Genomic DNA, 15,552 nt, shown 5'->3' on the forward strand with positions numbered 1-15,552 from the left:
CGAAAGAGTGGTTGAAACGGCAAATAGTTGCTACGAAAGAGGTAATAAGGTTAGGCGAGGGGTCGTTCCCAAGTTTGGATTGTGCAATAGAGAACGTATCTGTATTAGTAACGTATCGATCGAGAACGCTGGCATAACGTCCGTTATTACGTGGATAAGAGATAACGAAGGAACAGATGACAAGAGCGCGTTTCAGTATTTGTCGCGAGATCTATCGAGTCGCGTCTCCACAGAGACGGATAGGAAATACGTCGATCGAAAAGAACCCCTCTACGTCGTTTTTAAGGAAGACGGCGCGACGAAAGCACGCACACCGTCGTTCCTTCTTAATTTTCGCAGCAAGCCTATATAAAGTCACCAAGTGGCATAAAAATGAGAAAAGCGAGGAAAATCGTGCGCCATCGATAGCTTTACGCGCTGTCCGCGAGCATTGTTGCGAACAAAGGAAACCAGGTGCTCTTGTATCTCGTCACGATCGAGAATCACGACGATTCTTGTTATGGAAGATCTTACGATTAGCCGTGCCATTTTTACAAGACAACGGTGCACCGTATATCGATGTCAAGGACACGGGACAACGCGAACCATAGTTCGTCCCTCTTCCTCTTCGCGTTACCGTTCCGTTCCTCTGTCGCGAACGTTTCCTTTTTTGAATTTAAAGAAGCATGACATCAGCCTCGCCTGCCGGTGATCTCGATGCTTTTTACACTTATCGCGTTAGTCTGCGTTACTTTCTGCAACTTGCATAACTATAGTCTGCCACGTCCGGTCGCTCTCGATAACTCGTGAAAAAGGTCGCCGTAAAAACGATAGACATCTCGATAACGCCAGTTGGAATTCAAAGCGGCAAAGCTCGGGTTACCCTTCGTGCCGGCTGTTATTCCATAAATTATTAATAGCCGCTGAGCGACAATTACGCGACTAACTGGATGCACCGGCGCCCCGCCACGAAACACAGGCACGCGTGTCTCCACCACGGTGGATCATCGCGCATCGATACGCGAATACAATTTTCTGGTATTAGTATTGCTTTGTAAAATTGGAAAATCAATTTCGACTAATCGTCATGGTTTACGATAAAGCGATTTCTTAAGCATCCTTGTTTTACGATTAAACGGCATTACGATCCTGTTACAGAAACAGCAAGCGTTTCGAACATAGCCGACGGATCAATGTCGAAATTAAATTAAAATTTTGCGAAAGCCAAAGTTCTTTCTACGAAGAGGTTGTGGAAGCGATGCTGGTACGGCCGTATCAATAAGATAAAATTAACGCACTTTGATATGAAAAAATGTGAAACTACTTCCCCAGAAAGCCAATAGATGGGTTGGAGGATACGTGTCACCGTGATTCATACCTATATACGTGTATACCGTGCGGACTCGTAATAACTCGAAATCGTGTACCTACCGGTATTTGTGAAATCGATGCTCGCTTCTCGTAATTGACGTAATCGACGTAATTGACACAATCGACGCAGTAGGCTTCATCTCGTTTTGGTCATAATCGAGCGATTATTAAATCAACGTCTTTTTGTACCGTTAGACAAATCCTCGGATCAACCGAAGAAGAATTTGCCCGAACAACACGGTCCGGTCGTAATCGCTCGTTCTACTTGTTACGTCAGCTCCTCCCCCCTGACTCCCTTCGCTTTCTCTCTCTCTCTCTCTCTCTCTCTCTCTCTCCCTCTCTCCCTCTCTCCCTCTCGTGCTACTTTAGACGAATACGTGACACGAGATCCACGTTGTACGATTAATAATAATTGCATTCGTTTTACGAAGCACAGTGTCAGCCCGAGCAATCGTAAGAACAAGCGGTTGGTAAGAAACGAGCGATAACAAAACCGCGAAATCGTCATCCAGCTGATCGTAAGGAGCATGCACGTTCGCATCGATTCGTCGTCCAGTAAAGGACAATTTGTACTCGATAGAGCTTCTGCTTGATTCTCTTTAACAGCTTGGTCTGTTCGTCGCACGAACGAGCATTTCGCCGTGAACGGCGCTTTTGCGAGCAAAAGAAGAAGAAGAAGAAGGAGCGACCACCTCCCACGTGGTCTTACCAGTTTTAACGGACCCTGCTCCCCCCCCCCCCCCCGCCCCAACACACACACACTTTGACGACTAAAGCCAGACGGACAACTGGCTCACACGCGCGCGCGTTGTCCATCTTTCGTTGTTTATCCTTCGTGATCTACTCGATAGACGATAGAGACTCGAACGACGAAGCGACAGTTGGGTAGCGGTAGACCATTCTTCTCCTCGAGATGCCAGATTTCAGAGATCAAGTTCAGTCGTGACGTATGCTCGCGGCATAAGTAAGACGTTCGCAGCATGTAACTAGGAGGTCGATCTTTTCTATCTTTGATTGATTTAGTTGTTCGATCGGTTAGTTCTTTAACGCATCAGACTGCACGGATAAAGTTGAAATGTTGCCGCGAAAAGCGGCGATCGGTATATTTCAGCGTACTGTTTAAAAAAATATTGCATCGCAGGGACACGCTGTTTGATACTATTTGTTAAAAGTAGTTTCAAGAACGAGTCAAGAGCGAGAGCGATCGCTTTTTCGTAACCAGGAGAATAAAGCACTGTCGAAACTTTGATCGTCACCGCTCTGTTTCTTTTCTTTCTTTTTCTTTTTTTTAAATACCTCGCCGACCATCTATCGGTAATTAACTGTGCCGTCTTATTAATTGGTCTCGCGTTCTCTTTGCTAAAACCTAACCCTATTGTCGTTCGACGGTTGTCCTCTATATCGGCTTTCTTTCCTAAGATCATTATCGAAAAATGGTACATAAAATATAACAATTATGCCTGTACTCTGTATACGCGATATTGCTATCGTTAGAGATTAACCACGTTGAAGCGGGCGCGTTCAGCCGCCCAGGCTGTTAACGATTAAACCGTGTGCTAATTATATAAAAGTTAAGACAGAAAGAGAAACGAAAAGCCTCGGTGGCGAGCAATGATGTCACAGCCAGACGACAGCCCTGAGAGAACGTTTACCCCGTGACTCTAAAATAGGTTTATACGTCTATGTATAGCGGTTCGTTAAACGTATTTAAACTGTCGTCGAGTAATGGACGCTTTTGCAGACAGTGACATTGGATTGGCCGTGTGCACTTGAGACATCGGGTTCGACCCGACGAGAGTATTGCCAATGCCGATCGCCGATTCGGATCGAACGGACATTGCCGCGGTCGTCGCTGCTGCTCTGCCCGTTACATCGTCTACCGAGCAATATTCGCTTAGCCGTACCTCTCGTCGTCGTCGTCGTCGTCGTCGTCGTCGTCGTCGTCGTCGTCGAAGCACAGCCCGAGTAACTGGGCTTTACTTCGAAGGGTTCTACCGCGATAAACGCACCGAACGCTAGGCTACACTTGCACTTTCTATATCGATCTACTCGTCCTCCTCCCGCAGGAGCAGTTCGTTCACCCTCGAATCCAACGTTCCTCTTCCAATACGCGACATTTCCTTCGTACTACGTACCACCAATTCATCGCTCTCGGTTCGTCCTTTCTTTCTCCTATTGCTGTATTCCTTCGACTTGCTATATACGCCGATCATATATACGCTACGGGTCGTATTTTATTTTTTTTTCCCCTGCGAAACGTACTAAACTAAACTAAACTAAACTAAACTAAACTATGTGACGTACGAAGCCGCTGTTTTCACATATTGTCTTAACGTTCGGATCGGACATACAGACTGGTCGTGTTTCTCCTTTTCCCCTCGTATTTCGACAACAAATTGAGAAAAGAGATAAAGAAAGGAGAATACAGTTGCTTCAGATTCGGTTACGAGAATAATTACCAATACTTTTTTCGGTTCTTTAAGAGTGGATAGCGTGCACGTTTTACAGTTAGCACTTGGTGAATATCACCGGCGAACCGTATGCATAAAAGATTCTTATTGATTTCTCGCGTGTGATCACGGGACCGGAATGCGTGTAATTCGCTCAAACGTTCGCGATTATGTTTCCGCGCGATGGAAAGCGCAGAGGTAGGAAAAACGAAGAGGAGAGGCGCGAACAAATGCCGCCAAGTAATCGTTACGAGGTTGCAGGCGGAGAGCCCGCGGTAGACCAGGTATAATTACGAGCAAGAGGGAAAGTGCGAGGGGTCTAGTATTTTGTGACTGTCAGGGAAGCAGAGTTTATCTTGCGTGGATCGATATACCCTGAGCCCTCTGATGAAACCGTAAACCCGGCGCGTTCATTAACGCGAACTTTGAGTCACCTTAAACCACCGATCTTGGAAATAATTATAACAAATAATAAATGATGCTTTTTAATTGAACGCGTATCTCGCGTGCTATCTTTTTCTTTCCTTTGCTTTTTCTTTCTTCTTTTCGTCAACCTGGATTTCGCCGTTAATTTAACTTACATCGACTTTGCTATTTCGATCGGTTGGCGTTCGATGCACGGACAAACTGGTTTCCCGTGTACGCGTTTTCTCGTCGAGTCGTTAATTAATCTCTCGTCACAGTAACGCGTATAAACGTGCTCTATGTTGAGTAAATTAGCCGGCGCAGCCCGATCGCCTCGATAGCTCGGTCGGCTAGAAATTCTGTAACGGTCGGTATATCTGCCATAGATGTTAAAACGATCCTTTGATTCTGTTGTTGCAGGTCGTGCAGAATGGTTTAGAAATCCTCACGTTTCTCGCGGATCGAATGGGTCACGACTTCAAGCCTTACATTTCCACTATTATTCAGCCAACGATAGACAGACTAGGTAGGTGTCTCCGACTTTCTTCTAGCTATTTGCCGTTAAATGCGTAAATTATTCTTAATAACGGAAACCGAACTCATTGCTATCATCGTACGTTGCGTAGCTTTCGTTAGCTGCGCTTGGTTCCGTACTCTTGGAATCGTTGATCGTGGCCGGATGAGCTGCCTGCGCGTGTTCCTCGTATATCGACACTTTAACCGCGTATTACGAATATATAGACGGAACCGGCCACTTTATTACCTTCGGTATCGCGAGATAGCGTTTGGATAGCCAGAGATGCAATTAAGAATGTCGACGATGCCGTATTGCGATAGGTGACAGCAAGGATGCGACACGGGAAAAGGCGCAACTGGTGCTTCTGAAAATAATGGAGAAAGGATGTATGTCTCCTCAACAACTGTTGGACAGACTGCGACCGGCCTTTAGTCACAAAAATGCAAAGTTACGAGAGGAAGCTCTGATTCTACTAACCACGACGTTGAACGAGTAAGAAACTGCGACAAATTACTAGAAAACGAAAGAAACATTTTTCTACAGCTGGAAATCGCTCGTTGAAATCTTTGTAACGATAAATCTTTTTACAGGCACGGCGCTGATGAGATGATACTGTCAGGAGTGATTCCAAGTATCGTGAAATTATTATCGGATCCATCCGAAAAAGTGCGAGAAACTGCTTTAAACACATTGGCGGATATCTACAGACACGTTGGTGAAAGATTACGAGTGGATTTGCAGAGAAAGCACAATGTACCGCAAGCTAAGTGAGTGAAAAAGCGAAATCGATTGCCGGCTTCTCGCCAGCATTTCTTTCGTCAAACGTTACTTTCTTTTAAATTAGCTAAAACAACTTCACCGTCGAGCATTTCCCGTCGTTTACTTGGAAGCTTGCTAATTACTTTATCGGTTATATTTCACGGTTTAATTAGAAAAGAATTTCATCTGTATTCCATCCACTGGCGCGTATTCCAACCAGCCAATACGTTCGATCTTGCGTTGCAGATTGCTGTTGTTGATTGAAAAATTCGATCAGCTGAAAGCGGCTGGCGACTTGCTGCCTCTGGCCATGTCTTCGGACGGTGAGTAAATTCGTCGAATTTCCTTCTCAGCAGGTATCCAGCAAATTAAGTCGGCAAAGGCATAAAAACCGATGCCACACGCGTCACCTCCGTTATATTATTCAAGCTGTATCGTGCTGCCATCCCGCAGCCATGAACGCTATCGCGTTCCAATACCTTAGCATTCGAGAACACCAACCTTCGTTTTTTCCTCCTCGCCTTTTCCTCGCCTCTTGCTCGGTCTTACACGTACGTACACACTCCCACCGGCCTCTCTTCTCCATTGTTCACGTTACCGATACACACGATGAATATTTAACAAGAACCGCTTGTTCATCGACGTGATAAGAATATTCGCTCGATTCAGCACCGTGAAACATGGTCAATTTGAATTTAATTACGTCGCACTGGCGCGTCCTCTGCTCCAACTTCTGGTTTCGTCCTAACCACCTTCTGTCCGCGTTACTTTTTCTTCCCGCTGTACGTAACAGTTTGCTCGACAACTTGTCTCCGCAGATTGATTTCTCCCGCAAACGCGTGGGCGTAATAACTCCGAGAATGCAAATAAAAAGATGCTCGAGACGATTAAGGGATCGCGTATCTGATCGCAATTGGCCAAAGGAACGTGCCACGTTTTTCGTCGAACAGCCGGATCCAAAGATCCGCGTACAGGGAAACTTTAGTTTTCCGGGCAAAGTCTCTCGCAGTTTCGCATAAAGCGTCGTCATTTCCATCACCGACCAACAAACTAACCATATTACTAATTTGCCTCGTCTATTCTAAGATGTTACATAATATTACATACACCTACAGGCACGGTGCGATACCGTGCAATATCGGCGGTGTATCGTTTCAAACGTTGTCCGTAATTCATACCGTGCCAAAGCTGTCCTGGCTTTTTTCTTTAAACGAACGACCTTGCAACGTTGTAACTGGCTACTGCCAGGGTATTCGAATTTCGATTGCAAATATTACGTGTCGCCAGCAACCGAATACTCTGCGTATTAGTTCCAAAGCTGTCGATGCAATGAAAAAAGGGGGAAAAAAAAAAATGAAAAAGAAAAAAGTGCAGCTCGATGATGCTAGCGAATAGTAAAAGGTGTACGCGTAAACCGAGATTTTTAACGAGTCACGATGCTCACACGCGTCCCATCGTATAATTAACAATCCTTGCCCCTTGAAGAGGTGAAAAACGCGCTTCTCTTGCGTAACGATAACGATAATGATATTTATTATATATGTATTTACTATATATTGGTATTTACTTTTCGGATGAAAACGTCTTTCCACGCGGTTATATCCAGCGTCCAGTATGCCAAGCAAATGCCAATTCTTTGCGATCAGCAGTTTGTAAAAAAGCATTTCTATCGCGTGTCTCGTATTTGCGACACGTGACACGACAAGGCATCCACGTTTAAAGACGAAATACGTTTCTTCTTCTCTTCGACGCTCGATCGCGATTAGGTCATACATGGGCTTGGTCATACGGTTCTTCGCTTGATTTCAGATATATTAATAGAACACGAAATTACCACGAATGATTTCCTGTCTCGTTCTTCCGTCTGCGAGTCGCTATCGATCATTTTCATCCTCATCGTTGGATAATTCTTCCCTTCTGCAACTCGGTGAAACTCGCCATTCCGCTTTTTCCAGAAAATGAAACGTACGCACCTGGGCGAAGAAAATATTTTTCCCAGTATATCCGAGCCGAGTTGCTCGTGTCACGCGACCACGCGAATATCTTTTTCGGCCGTACGGAATTTGCAGTTATTTCTAATTATAGTAGTAGTAGTAGTAGTAGTAATAGTAGTAGAATCCTTGCGAGTAAGTACTCGACGCGTGACACGGAAAGATCGAGCCGCGCGAATACGCCGCTACGAAAGATCCGCACGAGTCTCTCCTTCCTTGTGACCCGTCGATCTGTTCGTCGTTTTATAACGTGCGGTACTTGATATCGAAACAGCCGTTTCTTCGATCGGTAATCGGTAATTTCATCGAAACGATTTAATCGCCCGTCCGATAGATCATCTAAAGATCATCTAAGATCAGCCAAGATCAGCCAAGATCAGCCAAAATCAGCTAAGACAAGTTAGGAAGGACGTTTCTCCTCTGCCAGCTACGACATAAAAATGTCTCTGCAAGGTGCATTTGTGCGGCGCCGGTTGCTTTCTCGGGACAGAGATTACTCACCCTACCCTTTACCGTTCGATCGTATTTAGCACCCACACCGTTCAGCTTCGACTCGCTTTCGTATCGTGCGACCGTATACCCCGAGGACAGCGCGCGAGACGCGTGTAGAGTATACGAGAGAAGCGAAAGGTAGAGGGTGGTAACGAAGATTTATCTTTACCGTGCACACTTGTATGGTGCACTGTTCTCTCTTCTCTCTTCTCTCTTCTTTAGTGAGGTATTAAGCGCTGGATGGCGCACGGATGCCCTTTTTATCCTCTCTCGACGACTCTCGCTGACATTCTGCGCGGGCTCGGAACGACGTTCGCGCTTAGCCTATTGACAAAAGCGGCGATTCCACGAGTGGCAAGCAACGTCGTGCACCATCGGTGGACAGAGACTATCAGCTACGGAACGCGAGAAAACTGAAAGTGACGTCCTACCTGGGAAAATTCATCGCTAGTTGTACATGCTTTCTTGTACTACGAGCAATATCGATGCGAAGAAAGTGAATCGAGCAAAACACGCTTTTAAGGGAGAAAACAGAAAGCTCGGCCGACTAATTACATTAATGGAGTATCAATGGTTAAGCGATACGAGTCGCCTGCAACCACGACGAAACCATATTTTCGTCCGATAATGCGAACAGTATGTACAATAACGTACATACTAGAACGTACAGTACGCGTTACGTAATATCTGCTCGCGTGGTTGATTCTTCTTTTTCTTCTTTTACTTCTTTTTCTTCTTGTCCCCAGCAACGATTAACGACCGTTGCGTGGAATTGGCATTCGTGTTTTCCTTTTTCCTCCGCCGCTCTTGCGTCGTAGCTGCTGCTACGATACCAGCTGGCGATACAATGAGAGAACGATACGTCTTTCTCTTGATTCCGCTTTCTTCGACGGGGAAACGGAAGCATCGTATCTTGTAAATCTCTTTGATAAATAAAAACAATAAATAACGTTACTTTCACCAACCAACGACAGAAACGTCTGTCAACAACGGTAAATAGTAAATACGATTTCCGAAGAAATCAGCGTGACTGCGTCTCGTATTCCGTCCATAATTTATTCTGCGCTCGATTCACGATGAATTTTTAGAAGAAGGTGAGACGGTGGTCGTCGGTCCCTATCAATTGCTTCCTATCGATCGCACCGTTCCACGTAACGTTTCACGTAATTACAAATATTTCGAACGCGTCGTCGTACGTGAAAACGTGGACACAGTCGGATCAATTGATCGGTCCGAGGGAACACCACCGACCATTCAATTCTTGGCCAAGTTCTTCTCTCGAGCGCACTCGATAACCTTTCTAAAGCCATATGAAACCAATTCGACGGTTGTTGCTTCTTAGTCGCCGAATAGAAATCTTCATCGGCACTTTGCATATCGGCCGAACCTTTTTCGTTTTTCACCGTCCTGTTCGCGTCGACTCGTTGCCGCTGAATCTTTGCCCAACTCTGGATAACGCTGTTGCACACTGTATACCACATAATACATGCATGTACGCGGTTTATCGCGCATAAACGTCGTAATCGCCGCTTACTTTCCTTTCCATACCGCGGTACATCTGCAATTCAATCGCACGCCGATGCGCCACCGATTCGTCTTGATCGCGTACATCATCGGAAGGTGGACGTCGTCTCGGCAGGTGGTCGCGGTTGAATTTTGCGCGAAGGACGCGCTTCCGTCGTCAGAGATTCGATTCGAAGGCAATCACTCGACAGTTTTCACATTATTCGTACTCGCACCGACGTTAATCCTCGTCTACTCTCCCTTCTCGTATCGTCCATCCATACGCGCCCCATACGCGCGTCGATACCTTTTCGAACGACTGTAAATCGAACGAAATCGCATTAATCGTAGTCGCTTGTTTTTCGATCCGCCCGTTTCCCTCCACTTTTTCATCTCCGTTCAACCGCCAATACTACGCACGTTTAATTATGTTTGTCAAGTTTCTGACAAATCGATCGATAACGCGGTCTGAACTTAAAAACAGAGCTCGAAATTTACTCTAGCACGTTCTACGTTCCGACAATGTCCTTGCAAAATCCGCGACAAAAATCTACGCAATCGCGAATAAGGATTAGCCGAGACAATGAGATCGTCCAATGGTTCCAATGGTCCGCTGATGTTCCAAGGTCTAACGTAATCCAGAGATGGCTTCTCGAATGTCATGCATAGTTGTGCTTGGTTTGGCCGCCATCGAGGGGCACCCGATAGGGGAAGGTCCCCTTCCTCCTGTCCGACTTTAGTCTCGCGATCGGTCTCGGGCCTCCTGCCTGCCACCGGTCTCGCGACAGTCTCGCATCGCTTACGGCAGTTTGTAAACGAGTGGCCGTTTAACAACGCGAGACACGCGCGTCTCTCCAAACGTCTATCTCTTCAAAGCGGTTCTCGCTGAATTCTTCGAGAAAGCTTATGCAAAGTCGCGACCGCCAGCTCGCTGATCTGATCGTGTTTTTTTTTCTTTTTTTTTTCTGTGTCACGAGCCGAACACGATCTGGCCGGCACAGCGCGACTAGTGTGACGCCGTTCTAAGCGACACGCGTTGCTACCGTTCACGGACAATGGGCAAGGACGATCGTTTCAGTTTCTCTTTGCGCGTTTGTTTACTCGATCAAAGTCAACCGCGACGAAATACGTCGTCGATACGACGATGTGTCGCCAGAACGGATAATTCATCGTAGAATCAACCGCGTTCGCAGTGTCAGTTGGCCAGGATCGCGTTCGTTCGAAGGAACAGACGTTTTACGCGGTGTTTTACACGAATTATCGCCTGCCGCGTTTGCCACGCTAATTCGATGCCGTGCGATACCGTGCGATACCGTGCGATAACGATTATACCAAGGTAGCGGAAGCCGGTCCTGCTAGTGCAAGAAGAAGATTCCTTTGTTTTGCGTTCTTCGCGCGACCAACTAACGGACGTGTGCTGTTGGACAAAAAACAAGATACAAAGAAACTATCGACGATACATCGTGCCCTGGAAAATAGTCATCGTGACTGACTCGTTTCGCGATGCAAGGACGCGAATAGATTCGTTGGATCGTTGAGCGTCGATTTGTTTCTTGGAAAGCAGTTTGTCGCGTTACTACTAACCTCGACGTGTTCCAAACGCGCATTTGTGTAGCTGTCTCGCGCGATATTTCCGCGCAGTCGGTAAAAACAGAAGGCATCCACGATTTAATTATCCAGCTACTTTGACGCTCTCGCATTTTTTTACTACTCGCCTTTCTTCCGATCCACTGAGAACTTTCCCACTTTGCTCTTTTCTTCTTCTTGTCTCGAAAAGAAGGCGCGTCGTGCCGATTTACCTTTTTCTTCTCCGTCTCACCGGAGGTCATTTTCCCCGCGAGATAAATCCTTTACGCGCATCTTTATACGATTTTCGTTATCGGCATAATAAAGCATAAATAAGCATAAATAAGCATAAATAAGGCGTGCTTGTACACGTGTGTGCTAATGGATTATTACGCGCAACTTGCTATGCACCGTGTTCGTGACGCGATCATCCTTGGAGGTGCGATTTATCGATAACCTTTTTTCAACCGCGTCGTCTTCTCGTCTTTTCGTCTTTTCCTCTTCTCGTCGTAGATCGCGGAAAACACAGTGTTCAAAATGTCGAACGCAACTCTGTGATAACGCGTTTATCAAATGCGAATCTAGCTTCTCACCTTCTACCATTCCACTTACCGACTTAATGTCGGAATCGCTTCTTCGCTTTTACGCTTTTCCAGCTTGCCTGAGAAACCTCGATCACCGTTATACCGATGATTGAAAGGAACCGTCGCGTTTTGAAACACCGGATCGAAACGGAACGTTCTTTCGATCGTTCTTCGACAACCGTTTCTACCGTTTACCTGGTTGGTGCACCAAAGACGAGGCGCCAGTACCTACGTAAGGAAAGAAAGACCGTCTCCGCGGATACGTATCGCGCGCAAGCTTTGATCGCTTGGCCAACTTGTAATCTCTTCGCTCGAAATATTCTTTGAAATTTCTACTCTTCCGTACTCGCTAATTTGATTTCCAATTTTCATTTTCAAAGACTTTGAATCAGGCGATTTCAATTACTCTCATCTTTCGTCGAAAGTCGAAAGGAACAACGGTCTACTAGGTTTCATTTGCAGTTTCGTATCGGCACTTGGTATTTGGTATTTACCGCCGACGTTGCTTGCCCCGAGCGAATCGATCTTCGTCGCTCAATTTTAATCACGTCGCTTCGTTAGACGAGAAACTTTGTGAAAGTCGGGAAATAAAATTCCAATTGCAAAAGATCTTGCAAAGATCTTTCTTTCCTTCTTTCTTCTCTCTTTATCAATCGTAAATTTCAATTTATTTTCGATCGAAAGAGCCACGCTATCGAAGAATTTCATCGATAAAGGTTCGTCCATCCGAGTTCCGTGATTACAAAGTAGCGATTAAAAAATCAGCAATTAGTCGAACGGGAATCGCCTGTCTCGTCGGCGGATAATGCAAATCACTTTCACTCGCCAATTATTTCGTGCCGATTATTTCGTTCGTTCTAACCTCGAGGAGAAACGCGAACGAGGAAACGATTTCAATGGGTTTCGAGTCGTTCTCTAAGACTCGAAGCGGAAATCTTTTGTCTTTCGCGCGAACCTATCTCGTTAATAACTCTGACAAACTCGATTTCTCAGTACCTACGTACGTACGTGGAGTCTTGATTAATATCATGCAAATGCGAAAGGATGCAGCAAGATCGCATCGAGTTATCGTGCCATAACCAACGCTTTTCGTTCCGTGATTCGAACTACGTCCAACGATAAATTACGCTTTCTACTTAACAAAACGTTGCCTCGTAACTGCCTCGTGTCATACGCTGATTTCGATAAAAGCCAGACTTTTTAATTACCATGAATCACACTGACATGCTGTTGTCAAGCGGCCATCGCTGCTTGCACAGGGGTTTAAAAAAATATCCCAGTATCGATAAAAAGCTGTGGGATCCAAGTAGCGGATGGATCCTTCAATGGGATAATATCGTAAAGCATCCAGGTGCTCGAGCAAGAGGTTGTCGTTGCGACATTCACAAACCACCGTGGCTGTATCCGCACTTAGGTATAAAGCTTTTCGCGAAAAAGAGAAAACGAAATCTTCCATATCCAAATATCCACGATTCGAATATTCGCTATAGTAGAATCGAATCATTTCGTTATATGCCTTAAAAAAAGATATATATATATATATATATATATAAATATATATTTGCGTATATATTGTTGCTAAACTCGTTGAACGCATTTTTCTTTCAGTTGGTAAAACCACCGACGAAACGGACAGAGCGGTGAGTATCGGTTTAAACGTTTCAAAGTATACCGTGATAATAATATATCATTGTAACGTTATTACCGATTAATACACGAGATAAACTTCAATATTACAGATTAAATCGGCTCCTGTGAAAAGGTTAGCTACTGCTGCTGCCGCTGCTCCTCCGAAAAGAGGACAATTCGGTCCTGCGAAAGCTCCATCTTCAGCTCTAGGTATACACACGCGTACGCACACGCACACGCACGCACGCACGCGTCACTTTTCTATAGACCCGATGGTATTTCTCATCCCGTGTAAATCGACCACGTTCCACTATAAACGTCATATTTTGATTATTTCGTTCTCCAAGCATGGTGTATTTCTACTCGTTCGAAGCGAGTCTACTCTAAAATAACTCTTTACCCAATCCCGTGTACCTAACCAGAACACAACTATAGACGCGTCGAGTTACATTTCTATTACAGCTTGCGTAATATCGTGTATCGAGTTATTTTACGGTATTTACAGAGTCAGTCCATTCCGATACGTAGAACGTTATCAAAGCGTTAGTCAAATCTGTTAGTTGTATGCAAATTAAAACGCTTTGTGTGCTAATATATATTAAAGTGCTTTATCCGTGTATAAGGTAAGCGTTCGTTTGGATTAATCCAGACGAACGCGATGATCTTTGAGATTAACGTTACGAAAGCACGTATTCCTCCTGCAACCAAGGCACAGGTGCGAAGCGTGCCAACGTTACAACTCTTGCTTTCTCCTGTCGTCGCTTGGCATTTCACCATGCGATATTAACGATATTTTCTGCAACCATGCGCCGACAAAATGTCGATAAATCGTTGACGTTTCGTTGACGAGACTGCTAATTATTCGCTTGCATGACAGCTCAGCCTGGTAATACGTCTTCCATGGTTCCAAGGGCTACAACCGTGAAAAGAAACGTGTCAGTAAAATCGACACCAGGTATCTAAAACTTTATTGGCATTACTAATTTTCTATTACACCATGGTTTCTCTGTATGGTTTCTTCGCGCAAATTTTCCATATTTTTCGACGATATTGGACGAGTTTAGCTCTTTTCTTTTTTCTCTTTTCTCTCTTCCTTCCCTTTAATACCAAACAGCCACCACGATGCAAGTACAAGAAAATAACCAGAAATTTCTCAAACTCGTTGCAGCTAACGCGTATTCGTCTTACCGTACTATGCACCTTTAATCGCCGCTCGAACCCCTTACGCCTTACGCTTTATACAATGTCATTGCATCTGCTTTCGTTCGCGTACGCATATCGTTTCACGCGTGAAATTTTATAGTCGGCTATACATCTGTCGTTCTTGTCTGTTTATACGCACTGCCTTTTCCCTCACTCTCATTTGCCGATTTAACAGTGCCTCGAAGCGTCATAAAGTATTCACTACCACTAGATAAAATAATAATATACCTAAAATTAAAGTCGTTTTGCCTTTTATCGTAGCAACAATTATCGATAATTTATATGCGATTTATCGGCGCGGCAGAAAATTCAAGCGTCTCGATACTCTACAAGATTTTTAGTTGATCGAGCAAAGCTGCAAAATAGCCGCACCAAATTTCTCAACTATCGACACTTGTACATTCTAGTGGATAAATTATCTATCCGTAAATTAGTAAATTAATACATACGTATTTTAGCATAGGCGTTCATACTGATATCCATACGTCTATAATTAATATATATTTGTCTATTTATTTGCTTGTGTATTTAGGTCAAGCTGGCGCCGTCGACGAGGAAACTTTCCTTACAGCGTTCGAAGATGTGCCATCCGTAAATTTGTTTTCCGCAAAAGATCTCGAAGAGCAGATGAAAATCATAAGAGAAAACGTTGGTGACGATAAAAAAGATTGGAAACAAAGGACAGAGAGTGTATGTGCCGAGATAATATCGTTCTAACGTTAAACAGTCTAAACTAGCGGCACATGGCATAAACTTAATTATCTTACAGATGAAAAAATTAAGAGCAATCGTTATAGCGGGTGGTACGAATTACGAAAACTTTTTAGAAAACTTGAAAAGCGTGCAAAGATCTTTCGAAGTTGCTTGCACGGATCTTAGGTCGCAAGTGGTAAGGGAGGCGTGCATTACCTTAGCGTTTCTTAGTCAACAGTTAAAAAATAAATTCGCTAGTTTTGGAGAAGCAGTCTTACTCACCTTAATGAACCTCATACAAAATAGTGCCAAGGTGAGACTCGTAATTATTTAACGCCAATACACCGTTAAAATCAAACAGAGAGAGAGAGAGAGAATAAGAGAGAGAAAGTGTGTGTGTGCGTGTGTGT

The 15,552-nt window shown here is 44.7% G+C and overlaps 1 protein-coding gene across 5 annotated transcripts in view; it reads left to right on the plus strand.

Annotated features, from left to right (window-relative positions):
- LOC132913205 (CLIP-associating protein 1-A) overlaps positions 1 to 15,552 on the plus strand; it is a 28,757-nt gene that overhangs the window by 4,495 nt on the left and 8,710 nt on the right. For 3 of the 5 annotated variants that reach the window (XM_060971297.1, XM_060971298.1, XM_060971300.1), the window contains exons 2-10: positions 4,626 to 4,731; positions 5,043 to 5,214; positions 5,313 to 5,489; positions 5,728 to 5,804; positions 13,226 to 13,257; positions 13,357 to 13,456; positions 14,124 to 14,201; positions 14,982 to 15,139; positions 15,219 to 15,455. In XM_060971297.1, the coding sequence (XP_060827280.1) occupies positions 4,626 to 4,731; positions 5,043 to 5,214; positions 5,313 to 5,489; positions 5,728 to 5,804; positions 13,226 to 13,257; positions 13,357 to 13,456; positions 14,124 to 14,201; positions 14,982 to 15,139; positions 15,219 to 15,455 (1,137 nt within the window). Of the gene's footprint in view, positions 1 to 4,625; positions 4,732 to 5,042; positions 5,215 to 5,312; positions 5,490 to 5,727; positions 5,805 to 12,244; positions 13,032 to 13,225; positions 13,258 to 13,356; positions 13,457 to 14,123; positions 14,202 to 14,981; positions 15,140 to 15,218; positions 15,456 to 15,552 lie in introns of those variants that run through there. The other 2 variants (XM_060971299.1, XM_060971301.1) reach the window with 2 other exon arrangements.

The sequence above is a fragment of the Bombus pascuorum genome, chromosome 13 (genome assembly GCF_905332965.1).
Source record: "Bombus pascuorum chromosome 13, iyBomPasc1.1, whole genome shotgun sequence".
In the NCBI taxonomy this organism is placed as follows: Eukaryota; Metazoa; Arthropoda; class Insecta; order Hymenoptera; family Apidae; genus Bombus; species Bombus pascuorum.